This window comes from Falco naumanni, chromosome 3 (genome assembly GCF_017639655.2).
Source record: "Falco naumanni isolate bFalNau1 chromosome 3, bFalNau1.pat, whole genome shotgun sequence".
Classification (NCBI taxonomy): Eukaryota; Metazoa; Chordata; class Aves; order Falconiformes; family Falconidae; genus Falco; species Falco naumanni.
The window spans coordinates 118430353-118444599 of record NC_054056.1 but is presented as its reverse complement, the minus strand read 5'-3'; the positions used below and the strand labels follow the sequence as shown (position 1 = coordinate 118444599).

General features: G+C 41.7%; 1 protein-coding gene across 2 annotated transcripts in view; it reads right to left on the bottom strand.

The window, feature by feature from the left end:
* FAM135B (family with sequence similarity 135 member B) overlaps positions 1–14247 on the bottom strand; it is a 165310-nt gene that overhangs the window by 50899 nt on the left and 100164 nt on the right. For both annotated transcript variants that reach the window (XM_040588336.1, XM_040588335.1), the window contains exon 7: positions 13962–14088. In XM_040588336.1, coding sequence (XP_040444270.1) covers positions 13962–14088 — 127 coding nt within the window. The remainder of the gene's footprint in view (positions 1–13961; positions 14089–14247) is intronic.

Sequence of the window (14247 nt, the reverse complement as noted above, 5' to 3'; positions counted from 1 at the left end):
GTACAGGGACACGAGCATCTTGGGATTTGTGCAATGTTGTCATTCCTGCCTATGAACAGGATGTTTATGAATGGCACCATTTGCTTTTCAAATTACTTCTGCAGGTGCTCAAGATCACTTTGAATCCTGTTATTCTGCTCCCACTGCCTTGGTTTCTGAAGTGACTTTACAACAGGTATTATCTGAAATTAGCTTGCTGGTGGGTCATTTTAGTTCTTGATCACATAGTCTCTCATGGGAGATGAGAGATATGATGCCAGCCATGCCCACCCAAATCTATTTATTTGAGAACTTTGCCCAGAACTCAGTATGGAGATCTCCATAATCAGAGCAGTTGCTGCATCCTGGGTAATTGTCTTCACAAATGGAGATAAAAATTAGAACAATCATAACACTATTTCTGATCTCTTCCTCAGCTTGCTGAATTTAAACTTTAGCAATACTGTCAAACAATAGCTAAAGAGGAAATATTTAGTTGTCTTTTGGCAGTGACAAATTACTTCAACCTTCATGAGTTCATTTTTTTAACCAGTTTGACATTTCGTTGCTAAGGCAGATTTTTTTACTTTATTGTTTCTTTCAGTCAGTTACACAGCCACTGTGTTACCAAGTAGGTTCCTATGAGTCACATGCAGGTGAGAAGAAATCATGTCTCTATTGATAGCACTATTATTTTTTATTGTTATTTGCAAATGTTCTTGCATAGTTCCCTCTTTCTACCTGTTTCATGATTGACTTCTCATTTTTCCCCAAAGATGTGAGCATAATATGCTGATTTGTATAGGCTCTGTCAAACTGGATCAGAACAGAAATCCAACAAGGCTTGTGCTTTGCAACCGATCATAGTTCAGCATCAAATACGCACCAAGGAGACACAGGTAAACAAAGAAAAGAAAATTCAAACCTAAACCCTGACAGATTCAGAAATTGCATGCCTTCAGGCAAAGGCTTCCTTGAATTGCCCAAATATTGGGTTATGCCACAGCCCTCAGTTCTTATCCTTTCTGAATAAGGACTGTAGGAATTGTCAGTGCTGTCATTCTGCACAGTTGTGGCAAAGTTCACAGAAGCACCTACCAGCTATCTTATGGTCTATCAAAATGCAGGAAAAAAAAATCCTTTTCCTGGTTCTAAATATGCCACTTTTCAAATTACCTGAATTTTGTCCGTTATTGTATGGTGAAAAATAATCAACAGAAGATCTCTTCCAAGATCCTACTCCAAGGTTTGTTGTAAAACCAAGTAAAGCAAATCGATTTCCACGCCTTTCTCGGTTATTTTCCTGAAGATAATTCTGTGGCTCAGAGAGTTCCATCACTCAGATAATTCAAGTTTGCGAAGTGACCAAATGAGATCCATTGGATTTTTCTTTTAGCAAACATTTGAAAACCATTTTTTTCTGCAGTATTACTTTATGTTGATGAATCACACCCCAAAATAATAATTTACAGCCCTGGCTACAGGCACCTTCCTTCTTGCAAACAGTCAGTCTTCATGAGAAATGCTTTACTTTGGCCTAGGTGCTATAGTGCTGGTCTATTTTCTTTGATGGGGGAGGATGTGGTTTCTATGCCTTTTGCTGCCAGGAAACAGCTCAATGTCTAATGCTGTCATTATGCTGCATTCCTGAAGTCTTCACTTCTGACACTCAAACAATGCATCATTTATAGCCCTTTGACATACATGTGTCAAATTGCAAAGCTGATTATAAAACACAGTTCTTTGTGTCACTTCAGAAATCCACGATTTCTATTTTAACACCAAAACAGAAGTAATGGCTAATCAGAAACTTTCCTGGGTATGTTACTTTAAGGAAATTATATTTATTTGCTGTAATCTACTGCAACAAAATGGGGAACTTTTGAATAGCTTGAGCTGTACTAATTTGCATAAGCATTACATTTTCACAGGTTCATTCCCCTAGCCCAGTAGATACCTCCTGTATTATGCATAGCACATATACCAGCCCTCAAGTAATTTACACTCAAAGACAATCAAATTTCATGAGCAATGAGTAGCTTACCATTTATTCTACAGACCATCATTTTATGGTTTTAAATAAAATACTTCTAGTGAGTTCAGTAAAGGAGAAAGAAGGTTTGACCGACAGCTCTGGAGAATCAAACTATATTTGTTTGCAAAAGAAACACAATACATAGAGCAGAAACAGTGCTTTACCACCCTCAGGAACAAGACTGAACACTGTTTTGGAGACACCCCTCTATCTTGTTCGGGCTTTCATACTTGCTTCTCATAAGCCAATTCTGTCTACCAATGCCAGGCAGACTCAGTTCCAACAGAGATGTTGCAGATTGCTTCAAGACCTAAGAAAAACCTATGTGATGACAATAACTTTTTGGGTTGAGTCATCAAAGAGCAGACATGCAGCACCTTCAACTGATTTTATGGCTTTCTCTTGCACATGGAAAGGGGGAACATCTTGGGAGACCTTATAGCAGCCTTTTAATACTTAAAGGAGGCTTACAAGAAAGATGGGGACAGACTTTTTAACAAGGCCTGAGCAATAGGACAAGGGGTGATTGTTTTAAGCTGAAAGAAGGTAGATCAGACTAGAACTAGGAAGAAGTGTTTTACAGTGGGGGTGGTGAAACACTGGAACAGGCTGCCCAGAGAGGTGGTAGATGCCCCATCCCTAGAAACATTCAAGGTCAGGTTGGACGGGGCTCCGAGCAACCTGGTCTAGCTGAAGATGTCCCTGATCATTTCAAGGGGGTTGCACTAGATGACCTTTAAAGGTCCTTTCCAACACAAACCATTCTATTACTATGAACATGACTAGGAGGAAAAGTGATGGGAATAGGCTGCTGGGCTTATCTGACTTCCTAGAGAAACTGACCTACTTCAAAACCAGAGGCTACAGATGAAGGATACTGCAGCTCCTTCCCACTTCGTGACATACCCAGCTATCCTGAGATAATATAGTGCCAGAGTGCACAGACAGCATCAACGCACCAGACCTTATTCAAATACCATACTATGAAGCTGTGAACAACAGAAGTTAATACTGTTGTTAAAGCAGACTGACTGGAAGCTTGATTTCTCAAGGTTTACACCAGGCAAAGAAGTAGTGTAAGCTCATATTCATCTGAATGTGTCTAGCTTACCTAAATAAATCTTTAGATGCAGATTTTTTACCCAAATACTCATATGACTAACCGCCTGAACACTCACACACCTTTCTTGATTACGTAAAGAGCTTCCTTGAGGCACTGCTAAGCCACTCTCCATCATCTCTGAAAGTTCATGGAGGACAGCAGCCTAAGGACTGGAGGAAAGCCAATGTCACTACAGTCTTCAAAAAGGGCAAGAAGGAAGTCCCAGGAAACCACAGCTGGTCAGCCACACCTGCATCCCTGGGAAGGTGATGGAACAGCTCCTGCTAGAGGGCATCTCAAAGCATGTGGCGGAACAGAGGATTAGGAGAAGGAAACACGGATTCACCAAGGGGAAGTCATACCTGACTGTGGTGTATGATGGCACAGACCCCAAGCGAGCTCCCCCATTGCACCCATAGGTGCTGGTTATATACAATCACTTACCCGCCCAGGCTCTGCTCTGGAACGCACCTACACACAGCAAAGCACCTCTGCAGCCAGGTCACACTCCACCAGGCTGTTTACTCCCTCCATGCTCAGCTGAGGAGCTCTCTTCTTCCCCCACACTTAAGCTGGGGGAGGCTCTGGGCAGCCCCTCATTGCAGACAGGTGGGCACAGAACTGATTTGCAGGTGAGCTCAGAGAGCCAGATTGAGTGCTAATTGCTTCCTCACTACATTTTAAGGCATAATCACTCTGCAGCCTGGCACCCAGACAGCGAACAAAGTCTTTCTCAGAAAGGGCCCTTACACCTGACCAACCTGACGGCCTTGTGATGGAATGACTGGCTGGGTAGATGAGAATGGTGAATGTTGTCTACCTTGGCCTCAGCAAGGCTTTTGACACTGTCTCCCACAGCATCCCATGGGCAAGCTCAGGAAGCTGGGTGAGGTGAGCGGACAGTGAGGGGCACTGAGCACTGGCTGAAGGGCAGAGCTCAGGGGGCTGTGACCAGCGGCACAGCCTGGCTGGGGGCCTGTAGCCAGCGGTGTTCCCCAGGGGCCACTGCTGGGTCCAGCCCTGTCCAACTCATCCATCAGTGACCTGGAGGAAGGGACAGAGGCACCCTCAGCAGCTTTGCCGGTGATACAGCCCTGGCAGGAGCGGCTGGTACCCCAGAGGCTGCGCTGCCGTTCGGCCAGACCTGGGCAGGCTGGAGAGCTGGGCAGAGAGGAGCCTGGTGAAGGTCAGCCAGTGTAAGGTCCTGCCCTGGGGAGGGACAGCCCCGCGCACCAGTACGGCCTGGGGGTGACCTGCTGGGGGGCACCTCTGCGGAGAGGGGCCTGGGGGTGCTGGTGGGCAGCAGGTTGCCCGTGGGCCAGCAGCGTGTCCTCGTGGCCAAGAAGGCCAGTGGGACCCTGGGGGGCATGAGGAGGAGCGTGGCCAGCGGGTGGAGGGAGGTGATCCTGCCCCTCTGCTCTGCCCTGGGGAGGCTGCGCCTGGAGTGCTGTGCCCAGCGCTGGGCTCCCCAGTTCCAGAGACAGGGAGCTACTGGGGAGGGTCCGGCAGAGGCTACAGGGATGGTGAGGGGACTGGAGCATCTCCCGTCTGAGGGAGGGCTGAGAGAGCTGGGGCTGTTTATGCTGGAGAAGAGAAGACTGAGGGGGGGTCTTATCAGTGTCTACAAGTATCTTGAGGGTGATTGTCAAGAGGACGGGGCCAGGCTCTTTTCAGTGGTGCCCAGCGACAGGAAAAAGGGGCACCGGGCACAAACCGCAGCACAGGAAGTTCCGTATGAGGAAGAATTTTTTACCTTGAGGGTGACAGAGCCCTGGCACGGGCTGCCTGGAGAGGTGGTGGACTCCGCTTTTCTGGAGTTACTCAAAACCCGCCTGTATGCGATTCTGTGCAACCTGCTGTAGGTGAACCTGCTTTGTCAGAAGGGTTGTACTAGATGATCTCCAGAGGTCCTTTCCAACCCTCACCATTCTGTGGTTCTGTAATTTAGTGATTATCCAATTCTGCCCTGATTTTTTTTTTTTTCTCCACTCATCAAAATGCTCCAATACAGACTCTGAACATGACTAAGTCAAATCAACTTCAGGAGAACTTACTCTTGTACTGAAGAGCTCCTAGAAATATTCTTATTTTGCCATGAAGCTTCAAAAAATGGTTTATGTTTATGTCTAATGTTATTCACCTTTGTCTGGCAATACTTTTGAGAATCATAACACTTGACCCATCTCTATTCTCTTAGCTAGTTTTTTTTTCTGTTTGTCAGACTGCTGGAAATTGTCTGATCCTTGGAGAACTTGTGAGATCATTAGAGCAGGGGCAGTCATTTATGCACGAGCTGACGTTGCGGGGACCAAGCTTCTATGTGTTCCTCCCAAGCACTGCAACAAACCCTGTAATTCATATCAGCTATGAAACTGATTCTTGGGTCATTATGACTGGTGTGATGGCTCTGAATAGAGGTATAGGCTCTTGCTGTCACTTGAAGATTTGTTTCCATAAAACAAGACAAAGTAGTTGGAAAAAGAAGGAATCTCTTTTCTCATTTCTCAGTCCCCAAGCTGCTGTCTGGGACACTTGCCAATAACAAAGGGTTAGCTTCCAGATGATGGATCTTGACTGTGCTGTGGTTGGCATCTGTGCTCCTGTTGGAAAGGCCGTCAGCTCAGAAGCTATGAGAGTTGATTAGGTCTCCTTTCAAGAACTCTCTCATCATCAGTCAGTGGGAATTACTGTAGTGTTCTTTAGGGTATATGAAGATAATTTTTCAACAAAGTACCACTGGGAAAAAAATACTGAGAAGAAAGAAAAACTGAATCATAGAGCACTCTGTCAAAAGGTAGAAAGCAGCCAAGTCCCCTTCCTAAAGTGAAGAGTAGAATGGCTGTTCCTGGTGCTCGTGCAATGCATTTCAGAGACAAAAAAACATCTGTCCCAAGTCCCCTCCTATAAACTTCCTTAACAATCAATGCTGAAATCTGTAGAAAGGGAAAACTTTAATTGAAAGAATGTCTGTCAAGTGAATGACTCTACGAACCACATCAGTGGATTTCAGCCCCAAAGTGAGAAATTATGGTGATGGGAGCCAAATAGGTTCTTCAGTATGTAACTGTAATAGTAGCTGAGAAAGAGAAATAAATTCTCTATGCTCGGCCTATCTTTTACTACTCTACCTGCAACTGCTCTAATTTAGCCATAAAAACCTTCTTTTCAGTTGTACAAGTCAAGGGGTAATCGACTTTTTCACAATGGAATGCAGAGAAACAGGGAAATTTGTAAGGAGAATGCAGCAGTCTGATTCTTTCCAATACATAATCATTGCAGAAAAAAAGCAAAAAAAAAAAAATCATATGAAAAGTGGACCTTCCTATGCAAATTCTATTAGTTTTCAAAAGGAACCAATTATCAGTCTAATGAGAGTGATTCCTGAGGATTTTCTCCGCAGGACACTCCATCACCACCATGTCTGGAGTCTCACAAGAATCTGCAGATGATTTCATGACATTCTCATTGAACAGCCACAGTGAAAAGATTGCAAAGCTTTTTCAATATCATATTTTAAGCCTATCCCCAAATTAATCCGTTATTTTTTTGAACAGATTATATATATATATAAATTATGAACTCTATCATAATGCAGATCATTGTCTTGTTGTACCCTCCACATACCAGATCAAAAAGAGCCACAGAAAAGAAATATGCCAATGATTAAAGAAACCAGTTATTTTCACATTATTAGTTACCATGTTTTCTGCTACAGCTAGGAAATCATTTAGTTCTCGCTAAAGATCAGCCATTTATCTTCAGGCAACTGAAGATTAAAGACTTCATCAGTAATTATCACTAATGGTGCCCTGAACACACTGATTAAAGATACTTGTCATTATACCTTATAAAGAACAGTATATCAGCTGTCTTACTATTTCAGAATATTTATGAATAATTATGCACTGGACATCTGCTGGAGTCCCAATCACAACTAATCAACATTTCCTTAAGCAAGACACTTGAAGAATCTTGTTCCTTTAAAACCACCTATTACAAACACATGCTAACACATGAAAGATTTGTTTTCCATACCATACTCACACCAAAGCAGAGAAGTCTGATACCAAAAAAAAAGACATTTTCATGTAAAATTAACAATTCCAAATTAAATTCTGATGTAAACTACACTTCTGCAGTATGGATTAGTTATATTGAGTAGTTGTAAGTCAAAGCTATTTTAAATATTAAAAAAAAACCCAAAAACTGGATCTTTTTAAAAATGTTAAATAATATATAAACCAGCTATCTTACTCAAGTTCTAAATTAGTAAAATCAGATTCCTAACTATGCCTTAAGTTTGTAAATAATCAGGTATTGTTTGAAAAACAAAAAGAAAAAAAATACCTTGGCAACTACACAGCCCTCTAGACACATCAGATCCCTTTTTGTCCAGCAGAAGACAGAGAACCTCTGCTAGTTTCAAAGGGAAAAAAAAGAAAAATACACACTGTCCTTCCTTTCAAAGGAACCACACGAGTTTTAGTCTTTTGCAAAGTTTTGCAAAGCTAACACCTTTTTTCCCTTGCCTTCCCCTCCCTCACCCCATACCCCTCTCTCTTAGCCTTCCCCTTCCCACCCCTATCTCTCATACAATTTTGTCTGGAGTCAGGACACAGCAGATGCTGGTGTGTGTGTGTGTGGTGTGTGTGGAGGGGAAGGAACAATGGCATTAAACAATGGCATTAGAAAGATGGCTGCTGTACCAATAAATACAAAAAAAAAAAAAAAAAAAAAAAAAAAAAAAAGAGGAATCTCTACATTAAGGTTCCCATATATGAAGAGGAATGAAGTCTGCAGCTATATATTCCTCTTCTCCCAGCTAAACTGGGATTTCAGGGCATACTACAGTTCCCAGAATGGGTCCTACATAAGCTGTTCTCTGATGCACATCCTTCCTTTTCAAGAGCTGAAAAAGTCAATTATTGTGGCCAAAGAGCAGTAACTATACAGAAGAAAAGAAGAATAAAACAGAGATGACTTCTATGTGACACAAAAATATGGGTCTGAATAATGTTTTGGTTTTAGGCTGAAATGGACCAGTTTTTTCATATGTCACTGAAAAAAATGAAAATTTTAGCAAACTGTCCGTAGAGAACTCATCATCAGCGCAATTTTATTTGAATGGCACTCCTAGTTGTTGTATTATGCCAGGCATAAGCATGTCTTTTGGGATAGCTACATCAATGCTAGATGGAAGGAGAACACTTCTTATCAAACACTAGTTCCTTATTAATGGGAAGTCATATGATTAATCAATCTGATTACTTAGAAGTCGATTTATCTGCAGTGCAACTGTTATCCAAATGAAAATAAGATTACTGTGAGTACAGTTTATTAATAACTCCCAGTATGCCATTGACACAACTTGATTATAACACAGCAGGCATGTGATGCACAATACTACAAAGACATTAAAACAGCCTGACAAGAGCGGATACAGAAGAGGTGTATGGTACAGGGTAAGGCATAAAAGTCTTAAAGTGTAAGTGACCATTCAATTATCAGTTCTGCAAAGAACATTTTCTTTTTATTTTATTGTAGATGTAGGATCTGTAGATATTTTTTAGTGTCCATTTCTTATGGCTGCTGAGATCACCTGAAAGCATGAGTTGGTGTTGATGTTCAGCTACAGACCTTGCAACATTCAAAACAGCCCCTTGAACTTCCTCACAGGGAAAAGCAATTTAGCAGACCCAAAGGGGAATTCAGAAGCCCCTGAGGGAAGCTCATGAGTCTGTCTCATCCCACTAGATCTCCCAAGCCTGTAGTAGATATGATTCTATTTTGAATATATTGTTAATCTACTGTAATATATATTCCCTGTGAGTATAGGTTATGGGCTAAAGAGAGCTTGAGAAAGTAGTAGCACATTTTCTTATTCTGTAGACTGTTCTCTGCTATTTTTTTGACCACAAAAGCATCTTCCTTCATATTTATATTACAACGACAACAACAAAATCTTATTTTAGTAAGAAATATCTTTGTTTTCTTAATTGTACTTGAAAGGAAAAGTAAAGTATAGATAAAGAGAAAACATTAGAGAGGGAGGGAAGGAGGAATAAAGAAAGGGAAGATCCTTGTTTTCTGGGTAGATGACTGGGAAGAAAGTAAAAGACTTAAAATCACTGAGGCTTAAATACGATTAATTATTATAACTACTCTGCTGAGCCAGGAGATAAGGAAAAAAGCCAGTAGTGTTCGCAAGTCACTTGTGGACAGCTAGGGAAGACACACACGTATAGTCCAAAGCCCCTGGCATTTAATTAGTCTCTGCACTGAGAAGTCAGAAGAGCAGAACAAGGAGCCTTCAGGATCTATCATTAAGCAATGGCATCTCAGCAGCTCAAATGCAGAACATTAGCTCAGGAAGTGGCAAGAACAGCAGATGATTGATACGGACTTTCTTTAGAAATGAAGGCAGTCACTTGCATTTTCAGTAAGGAAAAAGCAAATCGACAACATAAACTAGATGTGAATTTCCACAGTCAATCTATAGGCCTAAGAAGAAAATTAGCTGTCTGACGCACCCATGTTTTATGAGGAAGGAAGAAGTAAAAAGGGATGGATGACACACACAGAGAGATGATATGTCAAGATAAGAGTCCTCTACTTTGTATTCAAGAGGTGTCTGGAAAACATGGCTTAGTAGTATTAACATCAGATTTCATCACAACTCTGGCTTTCCTGAGGGCTTAGCACTACTGTAAAGCTAGCTACTCTACTGAAGCGATGTGTTCAAAGCTTGTCTGAACCATGTGTGGTGACTTGACCTTGGCTGGCCACCAGGTGCTCACCAAGCTTCCCTATCACTCCCCTTCCTCAACAGGACAGAGGGAGAAAATACAACAAAAAGCTTATGGGTCAAGATAAGGACAGGGACATCACTTACTCATTACCATCACGGACAAAACAGATTTTATGGGGACCTTAATTTAACTTATTACCAATTAAACAGAGTAGAATGAGAAATAAGAAGAAATCTAGAATAAGAAATAAGAAAAAAATCTAAAAAAGCCTTCCTTCAGGGTACAGCCACCTCCTCTGGCACGGAGTCTTCCATGGGCTGCAGTGGGACAACCTGCATCACCATGGTCTTCACCACAAGCTGAGTGGGAGTCTCTGCTCTGGCACCTGCAGCACCTCCCCTCTTTCTTTGGCCCTGACCTTGGTGCCTGCATAGCCGTTTCTTTTACATTTTCTCACCCCTTTCTCACAGCTGCTGCACAGTGGTTTTTATCCTTTCTTAAGTATGTTATCACAGAGATGTTACCAATGTTGCTGATGGGCTCAGCTTTGGCCAGTGGCAGGTCTGCCTTGGAGCTGGCTGGAACTTACTCTGACATGGGGAAAGCTTCTGGTGTCTTCTCACAGAAGCGATCCCTGCTCCCACCCACCTTGGCTACCAAAACCTTGCCACATAAACCAAATACACCATGCCAATATTCCATCTACTGAGTATGATGACACTAGTGAGGGCAAAGTTTACTTTTGTGAGCCAGTCTGCTTCATGACTTTGTAGAATTTTTGCCAAATCTATGAAAATTAGAATAAACTGTGGAGTTAGTAGGTGCCTCAGACACAGTGAACCACTGATTTGCTGGGGCTTTAAGCCATGCATCTCCTCGACTTGAAGAAGAGGGTGAAATAGGAATGATTTAGAGCTCCTACCCATTATCAGCTTCCACTCAAATGAAAGCATTCTGGAAAAATAATCTGGCTGCAACTGTGGGGAAGAGAAGTTCCTTTTGGTTTACTCACAACAGGTAAACCTCAAATAAGGAAAGTCCCAACTGTTTGTAGTCTCACAGAGAACTGCATAATCAGATTCAGTTCCCTAGAGAAGACATCAGACAGAAGACACTTGCCCAGGAGATGCATCTTAAGAGCTTAAGCATAGAGGCTTCTTATATTAAGGAAAACACAGAAATACACATGAAAAGTAGATGGATCCAAACAGCTTTGCAAAGATAAAGATGGAGAGAGGAGAGAGGAGAGAGGAGTAGAGGAGGAGGAGGAGAGGAGGAGGAGAGGAGAGGAGAGGGGAGGGGAGGGGAGGGGAGAAAATTAAAAACACAGGATAGACTAACATTAACTGTTTCATAGCATTTTACAACATAAAAAGGAACTAATTAAAGTATCTTTAAAATTCATTTTCCCATGTCCTACTGTCCAGGGAAGCTTTGTCTGCCTTGAAAGACAAAATATAGTTGCTCTAGCCTAGATTTAGCTAGTTGCATGAAATCAGAGTACCTTACAAGCAAAAAAAAAAAAAAAAAAGTGTGGCATATCTTGACTTAAGGTATTTAGCCATTACTAATTTGGACATGCAGTATACAAGGTCCATCCAAAAATATATATGTCAGTATAGAGCTCTGCAGTTTTCATGGAATGAAAAGGGTAGGATCCATTCTCATGCTCACTAATGGTGATCGCAAAATTCCCCAAACCCAGACATGTCTATAGTGCAGTTGAAGTTACATTTAATAAACATTCAAACAGCACGGAATGGAAGCTACAAGTTTGTAAAGGGAAGTAAACTTGACCCAGTGCAAAGCATTGCAACATTGTAAGATATAATATTACTCCTCTTCCTCTAATCCCTTACGGCTTGCTATAAACTCCTACATAAACCAGCAGTCACAAGGCCCTCATTTGAAGTTACATTTATCCCCACAGCAGTTTCTTTTTTAGTTCTGAATTTTTATTTTATATGTTAAAGCAAGAGAAATAGTCTTTGCTCATTATCGTACATCATGGATAGCATATGCAAAAAGGCCATCACAGTCTATTAAATTAAAATGCTCAGATCAAGAACAGATGTCATGACTTATAGAGGTTTCTGAAGCTAAGGAAATGCACATCTGACCATGTGGAGGTGGATTGTGTAGCATTATATTGACGATCATCTAATGTGTGACATTCTGATGACCTGCAGGGAAACAAAGTGCTAAAGCCAGTTCACGATAGAGTGCTTTCATTCTGGTATTTAACAGGTCATCTGCTAGAATAATAATTATGGTATTGGGTCTGGCTGAGATGGAGTTAATTTTCCCCATAGCAGCCCTCTTAGTGCTGTGGTTTGATTTGGTAGCTAGAAAGGTGGTGATAACACACCAGGGTTTGGCTACTGCTGAGCAGTGCTCGCACAGCATCCAGGCTGGCTCTCCAGCATCCTCACCACCAGGTTCAGGGGTGGGCAAGATCTTGGGAGGGGACACAGCCAGGACAACTGGCCCAAACTGACCATAGCAATATTCCATCTCATATGATGTCTGCAGAGCAATACAACCTAAGAGAAAGGAGATGTTTTGTCTTTCAAAGCAACTGCTATGCATATTGAAACCCTGCTTCCCAGGAAGTGGCCTGTCATCACCTGCTGATGGGAAGTAGAGAAAAGATCTTTTGTTTTCTTTTGCTTGCACAGGCAACCTTTCCTTTTGCTTTATTAAACTACCTTTATCTTGACCCATCATTTTTTTCCCATCTTATTTTCTCCCCTTTCTGTCCTGCTGAGGAGGGGAGTGATAGAGTGGCTTAGCAGGCACCTGGTGTCCAGCCAAGACCAAGCCACCACAATTATGCTGTCATTTAAAAATAAAATAGAAGAAGAAAAAGAAAAAAAGCCTATAATCAAAGAAGATTATTCAACAGAGATGGGTAGAAAACAGAGTTTGCAGCTAAGAAAAACATTTGGGAAGGAAATAAGGCTTCCTAATCACAGCAGACTAGGATTTTTCCATGGAGAGTAAAAGGAAAAATAGGAGTGGAGAGTTAGCCTAACAGGAGAGTTAGACAACAGAGATTTGTCCAGAGGATAACAAAAAGTAGGAAACACTCCCCAAAGAAGCCTCTCTCTTATGCAATGTACAGAGATTAATCTACAAACACTTGAATCAGTTATTTAAATTTATGTGATGTGACTGCCTACCAGAGAGGCAGAGGTTGAGGTCACTTTGTTTGCCAAAAGTATACAATGACCCAATGGTTCAGACAGCTGCCTCAGGCCAAACGTTCTCTCAGGCTGAGTTAATTCCCTGGTAGTTCTTCTGCACCAGCTGCTCTAGGCTAGCATATTTTTAATATAGATACAGAACAGAAAAGCTTTGACAGGAAAAGTTGAGGGAAGCTGAGGCAGTATGTTAATCAGAACCCTTGAATCAGGGTTTCCTAACAAGTTAATGATTCCAGTATTCTGGGTTGAGTTTCTAGACCTGAGGAAACATTTCTGACAAAAAAAAAGGCTTCAAAACTAACACTTCAAACCAAACCAAACCAAAAAGCTACTACTCGTTATTTTTCAAACAAGAAACTTTGTACTAAAAATTGCATAACAAGCTCTTGTCTTACCTGTGGTAAGTAAAAAGATCAAAGACGTACACTAACTGTGTGATCTGCCTTGAGTAAGGCAATGTGTGTAACATCCCATCACCAACATACACAATACTCAATAATCCAGACACAAACCTTTCCTTCACAACATCATTAATAATGAGTCACGTCCTCTGGCTGTCAAACATAAGACCTAAAAGCAAGTATTTTTTACTGAATAATTAATTTCACCTTATAGTAGACACTTGGTCAGGTGAATCGTGCCTGAAAAGTGTCATTGGCAACCAGGGGTATATCCATACATCTTGAACTTTCCTGAAATGGTTCATATATGTGGGGGCTGAACACCCAGGAACTCCAAGTGCCAGGTGTTTCATGCAGAACTGTTTGAAGGGTTCTTCTTCCAACAAAATCCCCCTACTAGCAATATAAACCAGGGCACATTCTTCACAGATAATGTGGACACTCTATCTGATCAAATGGAAGTAAAACATCATTGTTCATCCTCCTTACCTCTGAAGAAGTGGGTCTGCAGTAGCCTGCTCCAAACACTAGATTTTCCAATGACATACTGGACTGGTCTGGTCCTGCCTCCAGGTTGCCTTTACCAAGCCATGAACCTTTCCCTGGGCGAGCAAAACTAAAAGAAGAAATATTGAGAAGAAAAATAATCAGAGCAGTATTGTTAAACAAGACTCAATGTTGCACCAGTGCTATTTCCTGCCTTAGAAAATGTTTGCAGTTTTGGTTTTGGCTGTGATGGATTTTGCTTTTGCTTATTTCAAGCTGACACCATAAG